General features: G+C 40.7%; 1 protein-coding gene across 3 annotated transcripts in view; it reads left to right on the forward strand.

Moving 5' to 3' along the window:
- ccdc141 (coiled-coil domain containing 141) overlaps positions 1 to 22,701 on the forward strand; it is a 65,378-nt gene that overhangs the window by 18,689 nt on the left and 23,988 nt on the right. For all 3 annotated transcript variants that reach the window (XM_037539542.1, XM_017710608.2, XM_017710609.2), the window contains exons 6-15: positions 3,478 to 3,597; positions 5,424 to 5,621; positions 9,353 to 9,525; positions 11,335 to 11,476; positions 14,916 to 15,035; positions 16,657 to 16,848; positions 17,097 to 17,276; positions 19,314 to 19,493; positions 20,678 to 20,803; positions 22,353 to 22,541. In XM_037539542.1, the coding sequence (XP_037395439.1) occupies positions 3,478 to 3,597; positions 5,424 to 5,621; positions 9,353 to 9,525; positions 11,335 to 11,476; positions 14,916 to 15,035; positions 16,657 to 16,848; positions 17,097 to 17,276; positions 19,314 to 19,493; positions 20,678 to 20,803; positions 22,353 to 22,541 (1,620 nt within the window). The remainder of the gene's footprint in view (positions 1 to 3,477; positions 3,598 to 5,423; positions 5,622 to 9,352; positions 9,526 to 11,334; positions 11,477 to 14,915; positions 15,036 to 16,656; positions 16,849 to 17,096; positions 17,277 to 19,313; positions 19,494 to 20,677; positions 20,804 to 22,352; positions 22,542 to 22,701) is intronic.

The following is a 22,701-nucleotide window of genomic DNA, read 5'->3' on the forward strand; positions in this document are numbered from 1 at the left end:
CTATGCACTATTACCCACTACACTATGGTAACCTTGATATAGACACGCCTGTGTTGTGTTGTTATTGTTATTGAGTGTTTCCTGTGGTGTAATGCTGATGTGAGCCTCCAGGCAATGATCTTTCAGTTTACTCTGTCTGGGAATTTAAAGACAATTATGCAGATACTGCCAGTCAAATTCTACAAATGAAATTCCAGAACATCCTCCGGGAAAAGTAATGTCAAAATGTGCTTAAACCTTTTGTTGAACTACATTATCCTGTCAATTGGGATTGTTCACTGAAAAATCCACATCTAGGCTCCAGCCAGCTGTCTTTGGCGGCTTGGTATAATTGAAGCAATTCTCTGCAGCATTGCATCGTGCTGTCTTTTGTCCCAGATGCATGTTTTAGTAATTGTGTTTGCTTTGAATAATTGGTCTGAACTGTGTGACAATAGTCATGGTCTTTTGGGGGAAACCTTGCCCACATGAAAGCAGCTGTAGAAGTCACAAGTTTCAAAACTGCAAGGCCCCCAGTGTCTTGGCTTCTACATCACAAGTGCAGATTTGAATGCAAATTAAAAAGTAAATGCAATCAGTGAAATATCGCTGCAGTTGGAGCAAAACCTCATATCTCCAAAATGGTAACTTTTACAGGAGAAGGAAAAAAACCTGCATTACTTTCAGTGTAAGTCAATGGAACCAGACTTCCAAGTTTTTTTTTTTTGGCTGTTTATTTTGATCCATCTGTCATGAAATTTACACACTCAAAAACTGAAAATGGACAAAAATGGACACACAAGGTTTTGTTCTGAAAACAGCGACATGTAACAAAATGGTAGGAATTTCAGACGTCTAGCAGTTAAACAAAGCATTTCTAGATCATCCTTTTATAGACCGCCTCAAACAGCATTGGCTTTAGGGTTTGTAACATAATGTCCCCTCAATAAATCCCATTTTTTATTATTTCTTACCATGTTCAGTTGTTAATCCCGAGCACAGGGCAGTCCAGCATGCTTCCTGGAGGCATGCGGTAGTTTATCTATGGGGAGACACAGAAATGAAAGCAGAGAGCTTTCTGGCAGAGTTCCAGGAAGGTGCCCGAGATTCCCGTCTTAGGTGCTGAAATAGTGTCACAAGGCTCAAGACTCACTCACTGTCTCGTGAGTTCATACTGTGGGGGCACAGTGCCAAGTTTTCTTGCCCTATAAATAACTCTGACTGGGGGAAACCTTGAGTTTAAGGTTTAACTGTGTATGTTGGTGCTCAAACGTTAAAGTGAATGCCTTCTACGTTCCTAATGGAATAGCTTGGTGAGATATGAAAAAGAGCAAAACTTTTTTTCGGGTAATTAAAGACTACTATGAATAGAAGCTATAGCTCGACACCGAAGAGCCCACACTAGCTATAACTAGCACACTTCTGTTTTTGGCTCTTTCACACTTTGCCCTGTTAATGAGCAGAAAGTACACTGTGGATATGGATTTAGCAAGTTTATATTAGAACAGTACCACATATAGTCAAATGCAAATGTCATACATTTGCACATTTTAATACATGATTACTGTTTATTTGCAGAATTTCAGTAAAACATAAACTGTAATCTGGGCAAAAGTTATGACCCATATTATATTTTATGTTTTTGCAATATGTAACTCCGCAAATAGTAAAATGTCCTATTTAATGGTTTCTATGAAGAGGATGCGTCAACTCAGTTTCACTTACAAAATCAGCAAAATGTAGTTTAACCAGGGTGTTCAAACTTTAGCATTTGACTGTAACTGAGTGGCAAATGCCAGTTACATGCTAATGTAATGTCTCCCCCTGGCCTGTTTAATGGTGGGGGGACCACTGCAATAAAACATGCTTGTTACATCCGAGTGCTCGTCATGTTTCAGTTTCATAGAAAAAGGGAAATGGTTGGCGTGTGCTGTTTATCGTCCACAGCTGACTTTCTGATGTCACTTATTTTGCATCTTTTCATGCCAGACATGCTCACGTATCACTGGTGAGTCTTGGGTCTGATCCCATTTCTTATTTTAACCCCTTCCCCTTGTTTTTGAGTGTCACCTTGCCCCAGTGGGAGTTACTGTGGGTTGTGGTTGAAGTCTTCCTCTACGAAATGGGACCCTCAAGTAAAAGAGCATCACTTCATTATCAGCTACCAGCGCTGCTCTGTAGGCGACCCTGTCCGTCTGCAGGGACAGCAGAGGAGGGGAAAGCTCAGCTCCTCACTGCTGGGCTTTAGTTACATTTAGGGCATCATATGCCTTCAAAGAGGTGGGCAATTATTTATTATCACCCACCCCTAATTCTTCAGTGGTATGAAGCTGAAGTCAGAGATTCTCCAGATTCTTGTTAAAATTTTCCCGCTCCTCCTTAAATGGATCAGCAGTTCTGACGTTCTGAAGATGGAACAGGGAATTTCACTAGCTACTGAGACATCAGCAAACTACTAGTGATTTTTAGGCTTGTTATAAATAAAAGGACCTTAATACAGTGAAACAATGTCAAACGAGGTTGGTTACGATGGTTATTGTAATTTTTTAACAGAGGAAATTCTCGTGTTTGTGGGTTTCCTTGGTCGCTCGCGCAGGCGTCTTACTGGTGTTTCTTTTATTCTCATAACAGTCCGTTTGGAGTGAGACTCTGGAAAACCTCTGTTTGAAGGGCAGTGTAGCTCTAACACTTCACCCTACCCCTCCATCTCAACAGAAATCGAGACACCCTACCCCAAGACATGACCGTGCAAAATGGAGGGATAAGGGCTAAGTGGCAGGGATGAGGGGTGAAACCTCCTCTGCGGTCACTGCAGACGGGCAGGGTCGCCTACAGAACAGCACTAGTAGCTGTTAATGAAGTGATGCTCTTTTTATTTGAGGGTCCCATTTCGTAGGGAAGATTTCAACCACTACCCACTGTAACTCTGTTCCAAGTGGTTAGGGTGACACTCAAAAACAAGGGGTAGGGGTAAAAATAAGAAATGGGATTGAGCCCATATCACTAAGAAAAGGTAAGAGCGGTCCACAGATATCTTTATCCGTTATATATGTCTTTATCCATTAAACTCGGGTCTTTGAATATGTGTGGAAAATGAGCTGGATATTCTCCATCAAAACAGTTCGAATAATCGAAATCAGAAAATTGCCAGCCACCGAAATTGTGATGATTTTGTACTAAAGATTGTTTTTTGATCATGACTGCTTTGGTTTATTCACTTCATCTTTACTTATTTCTGTTTCCCATTTTCTTCACTGCCCACCACCACTAGGAGGACACTGGCTTCTTCTTTCAAGTCTTCTCTGCTTTTTTCTTTCATGTAGAGTTTTCTTGCTCATTAACGCTCATTAACAGCTCAGACCTGGAAATCTTTAATGCTGCTACAACACCTTTTTAATGACGGTTTTTTTGAATGAAAAATGCACCTGAAAACTGAAGATTTGTGTTTAATCAAGCATTTAGCCCAGCATTCTCTTTTTCCCTGTGCTGTGAGTGCAGGTAACACGCTGGTTCAAAGAAAACGCCAACCTGTTCTTGGAAAATAATCAGCTGGGTTCATCGCTTTCTGAGAGTGAAGAGCTACTGCACAAGTATAAAGAGTTTGAACTCAAAGCCAAGGTAAGACTTAATGTTTTATGAGGACTATTACAAGCTGTTTAATGACCAAAGTAAGTAAATGCAGATGAAGAATAATCATCTCTGGAAAGACTGAGGAGCTGTGAGGCCTTTAATGCAGTCCCCTCTGCATAAAAACCCAACAGATCAAGAGTTTATTGCATACCGACGTTCATTTATCATTGCTGCTGTTATTATGCCTTTTGCTAAGTGTTATTGGCTTATGTTCTGTAGAGCCAAGCTACTGCTAACAGATGCTGGCTCAGAGCACTTGAAGCTTGTTATTAGTCTTCAGTTTCAACTGTAGTCTAGCTTGGTGTTGCCACGCTGTAATACCTCTGATTCAGCTACAAAAGGCTACAGAAGGACTTGATCATTAGTAATGAGCGGATTCAGGTAGAAAACGCAAAATAGGAGAACTACAGCGCAGGCGCTAGAAGCTTTATGCCGGTTGATTTGAATTAGTAGTGGGTGATATGGCCAGAAATGTAAATACAGGGTGATTTCTAAAAGATTCATCTTACTTCAAAATGATTTACTTCCCTACGAGCGGCGCCAAAGTCGTGAGAGAACTGGTGAGAGAAAACGGAGCTTGTTGAGTTTGTTGCTTTTTCATTTCTTCACCGAAATGGAGATGATGTTCTTGTGTAGTAGGATAAACTTCATGTACACAGATTCTTCTGATTCAATTAAGGAATATGGACGAACACTTTAATCAGTCATTTACACTTTTTTTCGAGGTAAAGAAGACGAATCCAAGGATGTGAATAACTTGCATTTTAAAACAAGCTCTGCTCCAACGCCATCGTTTTGTTTTATTTTCTTCCTCTGGGTAATTGAAGATCTGGAAGGGTACATCAGTTGCATCCTCGAAATCACTCAGAACGTAGGCTGCGTTTCTAGGCTGTATACAAAGGAGGCTTCACTTTGGAACAGCCTTCTATGACGTGGCGGCCGAGAAATGCAGCCTAGGCTTTGAAACTCATTAACTGTGACGTCGCTCATTCAGCAACAAGCTGGACTAACCTAATCCAGCTCACCACACAGGAGAGGAGTTTTCCGCTCTATGTATGTTACATTATCTGTATTTTTTGGCACACTGGAGTAACGGTAATAACAAACAGAGCGCCTTAAGAATAACTTGAACCAAATTTTTTACTGGTACATCACCCACTACTAAGCTGAATGTGTCATGCACAGTAGCGTAGTCTAAGTCTAGACTATACAATGGGATCCCAACGCGTGTCCCAGTGTTGTGAAGATAAAATCTAAAAATGCAAGCAAGAAACATGTCGTCAATCTTATGAAAACAATGGAACTTGTAACTTGTAACGGCCACAGTAGCACCTTTAAAGATCAGGATTGGGTTTGGACTTGTTAAGATGTCAGTTATTCAGGGTATCAGACCGTTTTTTTTTTATTTGTCCCATTGCTTTGCTTAAATGAGCTGTTCTCAAATTATTTGAAGTGAAATCTTCGTATATCTCCACGCTGACTTTATACCACCAGGTGGTCCACTTCTGTTCTATACACATGCTACATTGTGTTCAGTTGTCCAGTAGTTGGACTACCATTGCTGCTGTAAACAACACAGTAGCCTATAAACCGATAAAACTCCGATACTTGAAACATATAATGTGCAGAATCGTGTTGTCTGTAGAGGATGTGTTCACTTATTTTCTCTTAAAAAATCAACATTACATGTCATTTGACCAGGGGAGTCCAAACTTTTGTATACAGCTGTACAGAAATGCACGTACAGATATGATAGCGCTGACCCATTTCTGTCCTCACTAGTCAGTAAATGAACAGTCCTGTCCTCTCTGCAGGATTGGGGTGTGCTGGTTGAGCATCTGCTTCAGCAGACTTCTGAGCTGCGGTCCTCTTCATGTAAGTCCATCCAGCTTGAGGCCATCTCAGAGAGGAGTCAGAACCTGAGTTCCACGTACGATCATTTCTGGAACCTGCTGATGGACCGACGGGGACACTTGCAGGAGAGCAACGCTTTCTTTAGTTGCGCTAACAAAGTAAGCAGGATGGCAAAACATTGGCCATGTCCTGAGAGTATGGCTCAAATGACGTTAAACCACTCGTGGACAGTCAGAGTTGAAGAGTTACAGCATCCAAGTACTCCACGACTTATTTTAAACACTCATTCTCCGCTTGTCTATCTACACGGGTGCTGAGTTGGACCTTTGGCTCAATATCTACTCAGTATCTACCATGAATTTATCAGGAACTGCTATAGATTATCCAATAACTGCTGGACATTATTCAGTAGCTGCTGGAATTTATTTAACCTCTTCAGCTCCTTGGGACCACCGGTGGGTTGGTCATGTTCTTCATAACGTTCATATTTCATAAGCTCCATTCAGAAGCTGGGCGTCGTGTGAGGCTGTAGCTCTTCTCTCCAGTCTAATAGACGGTGATGTCATTTTAAACCCTTATAATAAAAGAAGCTGAACTCAGTTTGTTTTTCTACTGAAAGTCGACCCGTTTTTCCCCAAATCTGGGCTCTAAACTATAAACAGACGGCGTCTCTTCGGTGATAAACTTTGTAAAAAATGTATAAAATAATACAAATGGCTTCTGAGATTTTTGGCTTTCAGCAGTAAATTGTCAGCTTATAGTAATATGTGTGATCATAAAACACAGGTTCTGTTCATTTGAGGGGAACTTACGTTTATTTTATGCAGCTACTGAAAAATTTGCCTTATGATTTGTTCATGTAAATTCAGATGGACAAAACCAAAATTTACCCTGGTCAATAGTTACTATGAAACAAATATACATGTTGTTATGTGGGGAACTGAAGGTAGAGTGGCCTCTCTAGACAGAGTAGAGAGAGTTAAAAGAGTTGGATCCCACATTTGACTCACTAATTATTGTTGTGAAGTACAATAAAATATAAAATGCACATATATGATATATATATTATATTACTAAGTTTGGCTTAAAGGGGAATCCCACTTATTTTTAGACGTTTTAGAATATCTTAATGGTTAAGATGTAAGCTAAGTCATTCAGAGTGGTTTGTTGTGAAATGCTCTATTCCACAGAAACAGAATTGTTCACAGTGGTTTTGATGGGAACCAGACATCTGAAGAGTTTAATGTCTCTAAAACTCCCTCACAGAAGGTTATTCATTAAGGAATGAATGCCGCATGACAGTTTTGTTTTATAACGATGCTTTAGTCTAAATTGTATTTATTTATTTTTTCTCTGATTTATGACTATTTTACGTCAGCATCACATATTAAAACTCTGTTGAATCACATGTAGGTTCACTGTTGCTATATTTGTGCTGTAGTCATGGGGACCCCTGATTCCTATCATCACCACTGTGAAGACTTGGGAAATTTCTTTTTAATGAGCTGTTTCACATCAAACCACCCTAAATGACTAGGAGAGAAACCCCCGATTCAGTGATCCGCCAGAAAATCCACCCTCAGACACAAGGAAACATGGCATATCATTATGGATATACATGATTTCTTTTGGTTTTAATGCCTTAGTGGAAGTACTTTAATGCTTTAACTCGTGTGTGTGTGTGTGTGTGTGTGTGTGTGTGTGTGTGTGTGTGTGTGTGTGTGTGTGTGTGTGTGTGTGTGTGTGTGTGTATATATATATATATATACAGACACTGCTCAAAAAATAAAGGGAACACTTAAACTACACAATATAACTCCAAGTAAATCAAACTTCTGTGAAATCAAACTGTCCACTTAGGAAGCAACACTGACAATCAGTTTCACAGCTGTTGTTCAAATGGAACAGACAACAGGTGGAGATTATTGGCAATTAGCAAGACACACTCAATAAAGGAGTGGTTCTGCAGGTGGGACCACAGACCACTTCTCAGTACCTTTCTGCTTTCTGGCTGATGTTTTGGTCACTTTTGAATGTTGGTGGTGCTTTCACACTCGTGGTAGCATGAGACGGACTCTACAACCCACACAAGTGGCTCAGGTAGTGCAGCTCATCCAGGATGGCACATCAATGCGAGCTGTGGCAAGAAGGTTTGCTGTGTGTGTCAGCGTAGTGTCCAGAGGCTGGAGGCGCTACCAGGAAACAGGCCAGTACACCAGGAGATGTGGAGGAGGCCATAGGAGGGCCACAACCCAGCAGCAGGACCGCTACCTCCACCTTTGTGCAAGGAGGAAGAGGAGGAGCACTGCCAGAGCCCTGCAAAATGACCTCCAGCAGGCCACAAATGTGCATGTGTCTGCACAAACGGTTAGAAACCAACTCCATGAGGATGGTATGAGGGCCCGACGTCCACAGATGGGGGTTGTGCTCACAGCCCAACACCGTGCAGGACGCTTGGCATTTGCCAGAGAACACCAGGATTGGCAAATTGGCCACTGGCGCCCTGTGATCTTCACAGATGAAAGCAGGTTCACACTGAGCACATGTGACAGACGTGACAGAGTCTGGAGACGCCGTGGAGAGCGATCTGCTGCCTGCAACATCCTTCAGCATGACCGGTTTGGCAGTGGGTCAGTAGTGGTGTGGGGTGGCATTTCTTTGGAGGGCCGCACAGCCCTCCATGTGCTCGCCAGAGGTAGCCTGACTGCCATTAGGTACCGAGATGAGATCCTCAGACCCCTTGTGACACCATTTGCTGGTGAGGTTGGCCCTGGGTTCCTCCTAATGCAGGACAATGCTAGACCTCATGTGGCTGGAGTGTGTCAGCAGTTCCTGCAAGATGAAGGCATTGAGGCTATGGACCGGCCCGCCCGTTCCCCAGACCTGAATCCGATTGAGCACATCTGGGACATCATGTCTCGCTCCATCCACCAACGCCACGTTGCACCACAGACTGTCCAGGAGTTGGCGGATGCTTTAGTCCAGGTCTGGGAGGAGATCCCTCAAGAGACCATCCGCCACCTCATCAGGAGCATGCCCAGGTGTTGTAGGGAGGTCATACAGGCACGTGGAGGCTACACACAACACTGAGCCTCATTTTGACTTGTTTTAAGGACATCACATCAAAGTTGGATCAGCCTGTCGTGTGTTTTTCCACTTTAATTTTGTGTGTGACTCCAAATCCAGGCCTGCATTGGTTAATAAATTTGATTTCCATTGATGATTTTTGTGATTTTGTTGTCAGCACATTCAACTTTGTACAGAACAAAGTATTCAATGAGAATATTTCATTCATTCAGATCTAGGATGTGTTATTTGAGTGTTCCCTTTATTTTTTTGAGCAGTGTGTGTATATATATATATATATATATATATATATATATATATATATATATATATATATATATATATAAAATACTAACATTAAAATAAGTTTTGCTTATTCTTTCCCCACTAGCGCAGTATCTGCTGTGGTACACTGCCCCCTAGTGTTTACAGGGATTATTTCATGTCTAGTGCTTGATGTCTGAGCGAAGAACAGGGCCTGGATTATTTAGGGTCCTGCGCTCATGTAGATGTCAAGTTGAACAAGAGACAGATTGAACATTTGCATTATCTTCTGCCTACTTTTCTCTCATTATTTTCCACTTTCTTGTGTTTTGCTTCCACCGTGATGCATTTGAAAGACTCTCTCCACTTAAAAGATCACCGAGATATCTGTGGCGGTGTTGTGCGATGGTTTTCTTTAGGATATGTCACCTCAGAAGCTTTCTGATATGAGGTGTTGTCACCCAGCAGGACATTGCTTTATTCTTTTTGTCACTCACTGAGACATTAATCATTGAAGTGGGGAATGTGTCCTATATATGCAGCTCTTTGTGCGTTTCAGGCATTTGAAGTACTGGCAGCCACTGAGAGCAGCATAAAGAGTTTGAAGACTGAGACTTTGCCTTTGCCTGAGCTGGCAAAGAAGCACGAGGAGCTCCACCGCTGTATCAAAGACGCAGCTGCCGATCCGCTTCACAGAGGACAGCTCATACTTCAGAAGCTCAACTCACAAAGGTGAGACGTTCAAGACTTGATGCTGCAGCAGTTAGCTCAGTCAGTAGAGGCCTCAAAATACATTTAAACTTAAACTCACTGTTTTCAATAGTATAAAAACAGTGTTGTTGCAGATACATATATACCATCTGCAGCATATACTAAATATACTAAACCTATACTAAAATAATCATGAAATATTATGCTGATACTTCATAGGTTTCACTGAATTGAAATTAAGATTAAGAGACCCTTATTAGTCCTACAACGGGGAAATTTCACCTCTGCATTTAACCCATCCATGCAGTGAAACACCACATACACTCTAGGGGGCAGTGAGCACACTTGCCTGGAGCAGTGGGCAGCCCTATCCGCAGCGCCTGTGGAGCAGTTTGGGATTAGGTGCCTTGCTCAGGTGCACCTTAGTCATGTACTGTCGGCTCAGGGGTTTGAGCCATTGACCTTCCGGTTGCAAGGCTAATTCTCTAACCTCCAGCCCACGACTGTCCCACATTTATAGGAAGTTGTAAAAAATAAAAATAAAGAAATTTTAGATGTGTGCAGCAGCCTGGGGACATCTTTTTTTGTGAGCTCCCTCTGGTGTGGGTCCATGGCTCTTTCTTCTTTTTAGCGATGTCCACAAAACTATTGGCATACTAACAGTCCTTAAGGAAAAACATCTGATTGCTAAACATGCACGAGTGAGTGACTTCTAAAGCCATGTCTGCATTTAAGTCTTCTAATACATAAATACAACATTCTTTTAACAGAGACACCCTGGAATTCAGCTATAGATGCCTATAAAAAAACCATGAAGTAGTATATTTTGATTTTCAAATAATCTGAGAGTTTGTCACACTCAGAGAAACCCCCAGTAGAAAGTGGAGAGTTTAGTCTGCCATAGTCTATCATTTTAACAGTAAAAGGGAATAAAACATTATGTTCACATGTTATTATATTATGTTATGTTTACATGTTATTATATACTTTTAAGCTGTTGAAATCAAATTAGTCATCTCTGGTTCTCTGTCTGTTCTCTTAGCCAACGTGGCGGTTATTTTTGAGCTGTGATGGTTCAAAAGAGCTGTATAACATTGATTTTGAGCTGCTAATAACATTTATATCCAGAATTAAAATTAATATACAGATCATCTCATGTTTCATTGATAGTGATTAAATCTCAAGGCAGATAAGTTAACTCAAAATGACTAAAAATAGAAAACTACCGTATATCATTCTTCATTAACTTGTTGTTTCCTCAAAAAAGTAATTATTTAATATTATTAATGATACACTAAAATAATAATACAGTCAAATTAATTTTAATAATAAAGTAATACGTTTCTTTTTTCATTATAAATAAATACCTTCAGGTGACTGGGTGCACCTGGTCAAACATGTTTTATTTTCTAGTGACAATTAGTAAACGCATCCTCTACAGAGACACAAATACGGCTTATTTGCTAAATTTAATACATAAAGAACAAAATGTGGCCCATGTGAAAGTTAGTCATAAAATAGCACATATAGTGTTTGTTTAGTTTTTTCCCAGTATGTCAGAGACTGCACATAAATAGAAATTCTGCAGTAGAATTAGGAGAAAAATGCCATTTGGTAGATGATGTGTTAACTTGTTATTTGGACAGGGGAGTCCAAGCCTTAGCAAACGGCTGTATACAACTTTGACTACAGCAGTTATTATTGAATAAAATAACAGTTACTAATGTAAGAAGTGATTCCAAACTGTGTGCGGTGTGATGTGAGCTGAATTAGGCTTTGGTTGGGTGTGCTACGTCTAGCCTTCATCTAGCTTGTGCATTTACATGGCAGTGTCCAAGTTGGAGGGGTGCAAAGGATGCTGGGGTACCTCAGAGAGCGGGTGGACGGGCTGAGCCGGCAGTGTCAGGCCTACAGGGAGCTGGCAGGGAAGAAGCAGCAGCTGCTGACCTCAATCGACGACCTAGAGGATAAGGTACAGGAGAAAAACGACTACACCTCAGGCTTTTCAGTTCTGTTTATATCAGCAGACCTCTACTGAAGTGCTGCGCTGCACAATCCAGTTATAAATCTATTTACAACTATTTATAAAATGGAAAGTTCTGGTTCTGAAATCTGATTGGCTAAGCTACATTTGAAGCTATCGCAAAATACTTGATATTTTAATACTTGATATTGTTGCACACATCAGTTAAATTCTGCATTGATTTGCCAAGTTATCAAAAGGGGAATTCTGCTTCTTTTTTTTTTTTTTTACATTTTCTGCCTAATTAAATGGATATGATATAAACAAAGTCATTCAAAGTGGTTGGGTGTGAAATGTTCTCTTCTAAAGAAACAGTTGTGGTGTAATAGAAACCAGATGTCTGAAGAGTTTAATGCCTCTAAAATCTCCCTCACAGAAGTTATTACACCAATATGATGCCTGAGACACTGTTTCATGGTAGTTTTGAAATTAGGTCTTGTAACGCAGAGCAAGGTAGCGGACGCATGTGCAGAGGTAAGCGACTTTTATTGACGGCAAATCTGGAATCGGGGTCATAACAGTCCTGGGTCAATGAGCCAGTACGTACAGATTGGGGGTCAGACATGACAAAACCAGAATACAACCAACGGTACAAACAAGAGGAGCAAACATCCAACAGAGCAAGGACAAAGACCAGCCAACACAACGTGCAAAGACAGGGCTTAAATACAACAGGGATAGTGAGGGACAGGTGGAAAACAGGTGGAGACAATCAGGGGAGGAGTTGCAAAACAAGGGGCTAAGTTTCTATAAGAAACTGTGTGCTTACTGCAGGGATATAAAAGCTTCAAAGATACAATTGTCTTACAGTTAGTGGTCTGCTTTTGAGTTTTTAGCATTCAATTAGTCGGTCGTGAACAGCCATGTGTCATAGCATAAAATATATATTGCAGTTTGCTTTATGAATATTCAGCTGCAGTGTAATCTGTAATTCGAGCTTCCTTTGAAGTCCCTGAGGTTTTCTGGTTTTGAGCCTGGTTTCACAAAGGTGTCGCGGTATAATTGTCGTGCCTCAAGCAAACCCTTTCACTCAAGACACGGCATTAATTTAAACTCACACTCTTACAATTTACCTGCATCTAATACAATATTCTATTTCACATCTACTAAGAAGACTTTGCTGGGTTTAGTTTGAAAGATGAAAAAGGCCTCAATCTTTTTCAAGCTCAGCACAAGGCATTGCTTGGGCACAAGATCTCCGGAAACGAAATGTGAATACAGTGTACAAATTTCCATGTTTTTATACACTTTTCAGAGACGAGGTTTGCCCATCGTTAAATTCACTTTTTGGACCCAATTAAATTCGACCCATTAAAAAGGGCTAGTTGCATCTTTGGTACCCAGCACCTCCCTTGGTACTTATCCAACACCTGTTTATACAGTTAGCTACTTGTGGCTTAAGGTTGAAAGAGTTCACTTGAAGGCCTCTGCTTAGAATTTTCTGGAAGTTTCTGTACAGACCTGGTCCTTATCTGAATGCATAGTACTTCTTGAAAAGGCTGTGCTTACATGTAAAGATTTTTGCCATTCTGATTGAACATATATCCGATTTATAGATTAAGTCTGAGGTGTTTCTGCTCACTCTACTCGACAATCTGATGGAAAATCTCAGTTTACATGCTCACTACAAGTAATCCGCTCAAAAATTACACATATGCGTAGAGAACTGCTTAGTGTAGATGTTACCATGACAGCGAACATCACGCGAGTCCAGTCAGAGTGAGATGAGCAGCAGTGAGCAGTGCTTGTGTTTTTAAAGACTTTAAAATGACGTCAGACTCAGGAAAACGTCCTTCACATGTCCTTATTAAAGAAGGTCGAGAGGAAGACGTCGTCCTCTGAGACACATAAACTGGACGTCCGTCCCACCGCCGTCTTTTAAAGATCAGAGCATAAACTTCGTCTCCTCTGCAGACCAGTTTCTGCTCCGCTATGTTGAACGGCATAAATTCTCACTATGACGCGACGCACATGCAGAACAGACTTAAACTTTCCGATAGGGAATGTAATCGGATACAGGCATTAACATGGATATTATTCTTATATTTAACATGTTATTTACAGGATTACCCACCTCATTCAATCAGACAGAAGCTGTACTCCGAATGGCCTCAACCAGACTAGCTTATTCTGACTGAGGTGCTTACATGGACGTGTTCTATTCTGATTGATCTGTTAGTTGGATCATTAACAGATTATTAGGCTGCATGTAAACGTGGTTAAAGTTATGAGTGCTTTCTACACAAAATCTTTAATCCTCTCCTGTATATGCCTTCTTAGGGGTAAGAGAATCAATAATTATGTTCTTTTTAAAGTTCCATCTTAATCATTGCCATTATAGAGAGTGCAGGTCTTTTTGAACAGTCTCTGTGAGATGTACAGCCCTGGCCAAATTTCATACCATGCTAGCAATTTGCAGTAAAAAGGAAGACCTTCACGCTTGAATAATAAAACATTTTTCTTTAGAAACTTTAAAAAAGCCTGAAAAATCAGCCTGGATAAGTTAGCCTAGCCCACCGCCTGCAGCTGAAAAGTGAGGCCAGTTTTTTATTTGAAAGCTGAAGTAAGATCATTGATTGACAAGTTCACATAAAACTATTTTTTTAATCTATTAATGGTGGAGAGATACATGCAGGGAAGTTGTGAGGCACAAACAATTTTTCAGATTCACTGTTATTTTACCAACACCTATATTACATATAAAAACCCAGAGGGCATGTGGTTTTGGATGGTAAATAAAATGTCTATATTTGTGTTGGAGTCATGGTGACCCCTGGTTCCCATCACCACCACTGTAAAGACATCTGAGCCAGTCACTTTGTATACATCTCAGCTGTAAATTGTGCATAAATTTAGAAAAAATGGTGGAAGTGCTAGCAATTTGCAATAAAAAAGGAAGACCTTCACACTTGAATAATAAAACATTTTGTTGGTTAGAAACTGAAAAATCAACCTGGATAAAAAAAAAAAGTCTGAAAAATCAGCCTGGATAAGTTAGCCTAGCCCACTCAGCTGAAAAGTGAGGCCAGTTTTTTATTTGAAAGCTAAAGTAAGTTTGTTGATTGATGAGCGGTTATTTGGAGGCAGTGATGTTTGCCAAAGTCTGTGCAGCTAATGAGTAGTTGTTGGGTGCCAATATATTTTTCTTTTATGATTTTCTGAACAAAAATCACAGGTATTTTTTTTCTTGCACATAGCTTTCCCAGTAAAACATGTGAGGGCCAGAATGCTTTGCCAGTAAATCTGAGTGCAGTGAAGTTGGCCCTGGCTGTGGCACTGATGTTTTGGAAACCATGTGAATGGGTGCTGTGGGGAAGCTGCATCTCTTGAGCCACTCACTGAACCTATAAACCTTTTATTTCGGTTGTTTTTCTACCCCCTGCTTCAGATCAGTGGCTGGATACGCAGCAGTAACAGTGTTGTGTCCAGCAGCACGCAGCCAGGCTCCTCTCTCTCTGAGGCTCAAGATACACTCAACAGACATCTGGAGCTCTCCACACACATGCAGGTGAGCCCAGCTCTGGACACATAAGCAGAAGCTGGTTGATTTTCTGAAGTAATCAAACCCATTCAGCGGTGTTGAGGTCCGGACTCTGGGGCGGCCAGTCCATCGTTCAGCTTCTTTGTTTGATGTGTCCGTCTCCTTTTCTCAGTGAGGTTCTTCTTGATCAGCTACACGTCCTTTCAGACCCACAGCGCTGAGTGGTCTTCTCCCAGTGGAAGGATGGACAGAAACTCCTGTGGATGTTTTCAGATCTGAAGCAGCTTGATGTTCTCCTCTCTCTCAGAGATGAAAGTTTTAAGCGCTGTTTATCTGATGGGGCAGTTTTGGGGTCTACCACGTTTTGCACAGTCGTTCGGAGCCCCATTTCTCAGTAACTTTACAGGTTTTAGATTCCAATGCCCCCCCCACTCATTTTCCATTGCTGTCCTCCTTCCTTATGCAAATGTATTATTTTATATCTAATCCCCTCAGAAATATCTCCTAATGGATCTCCTGAAAAGTGATTAATTTGTAATTAAATTCAAGCTTGACTCAACCCTCACAAATATTTGTGAGATGATGTCCCAACCTGAGCCAACGTCACATGAGCAGTTGGATCCTGTCAGATTTATACAAATATTTTAAGTTCTACTTGTAATGCAATAGAAGATTAATTAAGGATTTTCACAATGGTGCATCCATAAACATAGACTGTTTTAAACTACAGACAGGAGACAAATTAAAGAAAAACTTGTCTTAGTAAGTTGTTTAACCAACGTAAACTGCCTGATTCTACAAACCTCTGGAAGTGTACTGGAGGGATGGAACACCATTCTTCCAAAGCCTGTTCACTCGATTGGTGCTTTGATGATGGTAGAGCTCTGTCTGAAGCTGCTTTCATACTGAATGCGTAAAATTTGCTGCACTTTCAAACATATTATTTCCAGTGGGATGCGTGGCACAACCTTTGCTATTTTTCAGACTGATATTGCAACAGCGATTTAAATTGTGATTGTTTTTTCCTGAATTGAAGTTCAGGCTTGTTTTTTTGACCAAGAAGACCAGAATATCCACTTTTTGTGGCTTGAGGCTTGTGACCCCTGAGTGTAGTGTGGCAACCTGACAGCAAGTTGTTGTTGTGATGTCACGACACTTGGGTGTTTGGTTGCTTTTGATTGGTCTCACTCACCTACAGGCATTTCCCGAGCTGTGTGGTATTTCCCCTCTTTAAACCTAAGACAATGTTTTTGATAATGTACACACTTAAAGTTTTGTCAGGGCTTCTTTACTAAAGACAGTGGTTCTATATGTAACCATGACCAATCAGCGACCCACTGGCATGATTAAAGAGTTCTTTGCATGGAGCAATGGTTCTTTAGATTTTTAGGTCAGGGAGCAGATCATGGTAGGAAGTTAATTGCTTCATTTTGTCATGCAGTGCGACTGTCTGGAAGCATCTGCACTCAGCATGTTTCTCTGCCCATTTTTCCTTCAGTTCACCCGTATGTACCTTGTGCTTCCTGTGCACCTTTTTGAAATGAGTGATTTTTGACTCTGATGTAATTACAGCGTATTTTTATGTTGCTGTTATTTAACCCATAAATGAATATTTAAATAGAAGCTCAGTCGTGTTATTTTCCTACAGAATGTTTTGAAGGACCTGGAGGCTGTTGAAGGAATGGTGGATGAACTGAAGAAGCTGGAGTGCTCTGAGTCTTTGGAACGTTCCAACAGGGTCTCCTTACTGAAAGAGCAGCTTCAGACCCTTCAGAGGAACATCTCAGCACGGGTGGAGACCCTCAGGCCCTATGTTAGCTTTTTACGCTCCGCAGAAGAGGTACCCAAGCTTGTTTGACATTGTGACTGTTGCGAGGAAATGTTTTGATTTTATTTTACTATTTCTAAGTTCTGAGGAATCATTCTTCAAAATAACATGTAAACGCGCGTAATATTGTTTATTAGCTCATTTATACCACTAGTGATGAACTATTATGAAGAATAGTTCTTCTCAGCATTATTAATATGAGCTAAAAGAGCTGTTCAAAAATACAGAATCACAGTCTTATTCTTATACTCTTCCTCCAGGTTGACGAGCAGGTTAAGATGTTGCTGGGCTGCTTTAAAAACAGGCCAGACACAGAGGAGGAGAATGAAGAAGTAGGTGCTACTATGAAGGAGGTCATGGATGCAAGATGGCAGTCGTTCCTACAGAAGTTCCTCTTCATGCAGGACCAGGGGAATAACTTTAGCAACTCTTCAAACATGGTCAGTTCATTGGTACAGCAATGCTACCCCTTTGTGAAATGCCATATCGTTCATTTTCCAATATGTATGTTAGGTAAAAATAACAGCGTTCCATATATTGTAAAACTCTGTAAAACTGTGCTAGATTAAGACTCGTCCATATATGGAAATGAAGTTGCGAAATCAGCCTGTTTTAGATCCATAACTGAGAACACATTTACATAGCCTCTTTAAAAATTAAAGGTGCCTCTAGGGGTTCTTGAGTGATGCCATAGGTCAGGGCTCGGTAACCCGAATGTTTAGAAGAGGTATTTTGCCATCTTGGCCATAAATATGTCTCCGTATGTGCTGATGTTCTAGTATCGTGCAAAAAAAAGATATAATAACAAAAACACAGACTTACTTTTCTCTGCTTTAAGCTTTAGCTCAGCTATGGCTGCTTTTCTCGCATCTCCAGCAGGATATTTTTCCGCAGAAGTAGAATCGTTTCTTGCAAAATGTCTCTCAACGTTTTTCCGAGGCTGAATTCAGCTTCTCATTCTCCAGCTTCTTGTTCAAATTTTCCTGTTCCACCTTAAACGCTGCCTGAGGTGTCAGAATCTAACTGCTGCACCATTTAAGGTGGAACAGGAAAATTCGAACAAGAAGCTGGAGAATGAGAAGCTGAATTTGGCTTTTTAGTGTTTGACAGTTTGTTGTTGCAGATTAAACGTATCAGGAAACCAAACGACTTCTTAGAAATGCAGATAAGCCCATTTGTCTTCAAATTATCGATATTCATCTTAAATCTCTCTATGTTTTCATTAGTCTTTGTGTTGCTATGGTAACCAGCAGTCTGTGCTGATCTTCAGGGTTAAAGGGTGAATCAGCAGTTCTACATTAACTCCAACGTTTAAGACCATTTACTGTTAAACTGTGTTGAAGGATCAGCAGAGCTTTATTTTACTGTAGAGGAGGATTATTTTATTATTACCTACTGATCTGATTCAGCTGTCAGAAGAGCTTCATGTTGCCGACTCCTGCCATAGAGGAATCATTAGAGATGCACTGTGAATTTAGCCAAAAATGGTCAGATTTTTCAGCCGAAAGGGACAAAAGAATAAATAGGGAATAAATATATCTTCTTTCGCTGTCATGTGCTGGTCAGCACTGTTTGGTTGCAGCAGCAGATTAACAGCAGAAGAAAACATTGTCCGGTTTCTATCAGGGAGATTAGACAAGAGATTTATAAATATCAAGAGGAGATAAAACATCCAAAACTTCTCCACTACAGATTTGATCCCACTTGAAGCACAAACATCCTGCACTGTTGCCTCACAGCGAGGAGGGCCTGGGTTCGATTCCCCGGCCGGGTGACCGGGGTCCTCTCTGTGTGGAGTTTGCATGTTCTTCCCATGTCTGCGTGGGTTTCCTCCGGGTTCCCCGGTTTCCTCCCACAGTCCAAAGACATGCAGTCAGGCTTAGAAAATGGATGGATGGATGGATGTTTATATTCATTGTCTCCTCAGTTTGGTGCTAATAGAAGCAGATATCATCAATAGTAAAAAAAATACTATCTTGTAGTTTTTATATTAAAGCATAAATAAAACAACAATAAACAAGTTTTCATTTCGGTGCATCACTGAGAACCGCTTTTGGTTCCCTTAAGAACCTTGTTTGAAAAAGCAATGTGTGGGGCATAGAAGCTTTTAAAGGTTGACAGAACCTTCACAAAATGTAAAGGTTCTATATCAATTTAAAGGTTCTTCTGTAACATTCTTTACACTTTTCACTCTTCTTTGCCTTTGCATCTCACTAACAACAATGATTCTTTAAAGAACCATCCACTGATGTTTCTGTGGAAACCAAAAGTGGTTCTTCTCCCAGAGAATCCCTTTGTGGAATTATTTCATAGAAGAGAATATATGACAGACAACTTTAATTGTAATGAATAAAAAATAAGTATATATTATAAATTACATTATACGTATATTTTATTTATTCATATCTTTTATACTCTGTGCTGAAGGTTTTGTGCTTTGACTTACTGAGTTGATTTCTGCTGAACTTCTGCTGAAGGTGAGCTCGACTCTGAGTCTGAATGTGAGAGGAGCGATGAGTGTGGTGGAGAAGACCATAGAGAGTCTGACTAAGAAAAAAGCTGAACTCTCTGATGTGTGGACATCATGGCAACTCCATTACAGTCAGATGAAGTCTGTGAAGAAGCAGTGGAAAAAATTCAAGGAACAACTTAAAAAGGTATTGAGAAGAAAACGGTGCGCCAGGCATTTGTTAATCCTTAGAAATGTAGTTATATTAATACTTTACTGTACACCTGCCCAGTGCAGTGGGCAGCCCTGTCCACGGTCACATACTGTTGGCTCAGGGGATTGAACCAGCAGCCTTCCAGTCACAAGGCTGGTTCCCTAACCTTCAGCCCATGACTGCTGTGTTTACTTGCATGCACATACACCGATCAGGCATAACATTATGTCCTTGTTTCTAGTCTCATTGTCCATTTTATCAGCTCCACTTGCTATATAGGTGCACTTTGTAGTTGAGTGGATCAGACACAGCAGTGCTGCTGGAGTTTTAAAAACCTCAGTCTCACTGCTGGACTGAGAATAGTCCATCAACCAAAAATATCCAGCCAACAGCGTCCTGTGACCAGCGTCCTGTGACCACTGATGAAGGACCAACACAAACTGTGCAGCAGCAGATGAGCTGTCGTCTCTGACTTTACATCTACAAGGTGGACTGACAAGGTAGGAGTGTCTAATAGAGTGGACAGTGAGTGGACACAGTGTTTAAAATCTCCAGCAGCGCTGCTGTGTCTGATCCACTCACACCAGCGCAACACACACTAACACACCGCCACCACGTCAGTGTTACTGCAGTGCTGAGAATGATCCACCTCCCAAATAGTACCTGCTCTGTGAGGGTCCATGGGGGTCCTGACCACTGAAGAACAGGGTAACAGAGTATCAGAGAAACAGATGGACTACAGTCTGTAACTGTAGAACTACAAAGTGCAGCTATACAGTAAGTGGAGCTGATAAAGTGGACAATGAGCGTAGCAATAAGGAGGTGGTCATGATGTGTGTGTAACCACAGTTGGCTAAAGTTTTTAAAGTTTTCATCACTTTGACATGCTCACACACTTCTAAACAGGCAGCAGTTCGAAATTTTTAGAGAGTTTATGTACTATTGAAATGTAAATATATATATATATCATTTAATATAACATTGGTAGACACTTATTCCACAGCTTGTCTTTACTGTTGCAACATTTGAAACGATTTAAAACCATGTTAACCAGGGCTTTAGGAAAAAAACGTGAAAAGCCATTTCAAGGCATGTACATAAAAGTGGACCAAGCAGGGTTAACCCAGCTGACCGAAGGAAATGTGGTGGTCTGACTGGAGCGTCTGACTTTTCCATAGGTTGTGCATGAACTGAAGTCTCTGGAGGGCGTTCTTACTCCAACATCTAAAGTTGACCTGGGACATGATGTTCAGACAGTGGCAAAGCTGCAAAAGAGCTTTAACTCCACCAAGCCACAGTTTCTGGTAAGAGAAACATTTCTAAGGGTGCTTGTGGAATACATCAGTCTATTTCTAAGGCTCGCTCTCTCCGCTGAAATACAGTGAGAGCCATTATCTCCAAATGGAGAAAACTTAATCAGTGGTTCATCTTTCCAGAAGTGGCCGTCATTTAAGAGCACGGCAATGGCTCGTTTAGGAACCCACAAAAGAACCTAGACAAACATGTAGGGAACTACAGGCCTTGTTCACCTCGGATAAACGTGATTCCACCATTAGAAAGAGACTGGGCACAATGGTATCACATTTGCCAAAAACATGTTTCCAACATATGATCCACACAGACGCTTTTTGGAACAACATTCTGTGAACTGATGAATCAAAATTAGAACATTTTGGAAGAGGGAGATCCTGTTACGTCTGGCATAAAGCTACCATAGAATTAGAACATTACACCAGCAGTCAAACATGGTGGTGGTAGTATGATGGAGGGGGATGCATTGCTGCTTCAGGGCCTGAGCAACTTGCAAAAACTGACATAACCATAAATTCTGCTCTATACCAAAAAAAAAAACCCTCCAGGAGAATGTTCAGAGAACAGTTGGGTTATGCTGGAGCAAGACAACAATCCAAAGAACGAGAGGAAGTCCACCTGTAAGTGACTCATTGAAAACAAGTGAAGGTTTTGGAGTGGCCAAGTCAAAGTCCTGACTTAAACCTCATTGAGATGCTGTGGCTGGACTTTAAACGGTCAGTTCATGCTTGAAAGCTCTCGTGTGGCTGAGTCAGAGCAATTCTGTAAAGAAGAGTGAAAACAATCACAGTAATGTGAAATGCTCATGTCCACTTATAGGAAGTGTTTGCTTGAACCTGGTGCTGCTAAAAGTGGCCCACTCACTTATTAAAATTAAAATATATGCAAATTGTGCAAAAATATAGAGGAAATCAAAAGAGGGTAAATACTTTTTCACAGTGCTGCATTAATTCATAAAAAAGCAAAATAAGAATCTAAATAAAAGTCAATTAGATTTTACTCATAATAATTTCTAGGGGTGTTTACATTTTTATAAGGAGTTGCTTTTTCTTTGAATAATTTTACCTTTATAGTTATATAGTTTACCGTTATAGTTCTGTCTCATTGCCAGTGTAAATTTGAGTTGTATTACATTTTTATAGCCATCATTGCCTATTCTGAATGGTTTTATATTTATAAATAGCAATTTATTTATTTATTCTATAATCTTAATCATCAGAAGGAAAGGAAATGTGTAACTGGGTGTTGTCAGCATAGCTATGAAAATTTATATTATGACATTACCTAGAGGTAGCATGTACAAAGAAAAAAGCAAAGGCCCCAAGACTGAAGTGCTAAAACCTTTTGGTGAATGATTTCCAAGTGAAACCATGAACTGCCTAAATATGACTTCGATCGTTCTAAAACTGCACCCGAGAGGCCAACCCAGCATTCAAGATGCTGGACTATTATTCACATTCAGTAATATGGCGACTCTCTATTTGTTCCAGGAAACATAACCAATGTGTTCCTTGCATTTGCCATTGCGTCTTTCTTTCGCAGCAACTGAATGCAGAAGTGGAATTCCTGGTGAAGACGTCGGAATTGCTGGCGCTGAAAGGAATACCGATGAAGGAGAAAAACGACAGGGTCAGCGAGCTCCTCCTGGTGCACCAGCGTGTGAGGGATAAAATCCGCGAGTATGAAGCCGTTCTCAGCATGGCTGTCAAATTCCATCAGCTTCATCAAGAGGTAATGCCACGCTCATCGATCTGACATGGTTCTCCATTAGTGTGAGCTAACAGCACCATGAATAGATAATACTCACTTTGAGACTGTTACAAAAGGCAGTAACTCTACTGAAGTGCCTCTCAGGTTTATTGATTATAGAATCAAATTTAAAAAGACAGAC

Source organism: Pygocentrus nattereri, chromosome 6, assembly GCF_015220715.1.
Source record: "Pygocentrus nattereri isolate fPygNat1 chromosome 6, fPygNat1.pri, whole genome shotgun sequence".
Lineage (NCBI taxonomy): Eukaryota > Metazoa > Chordata > Actinopteri > Characiformes > Serrasalmidae > Pygocentrus > Pygocentrus nattereri.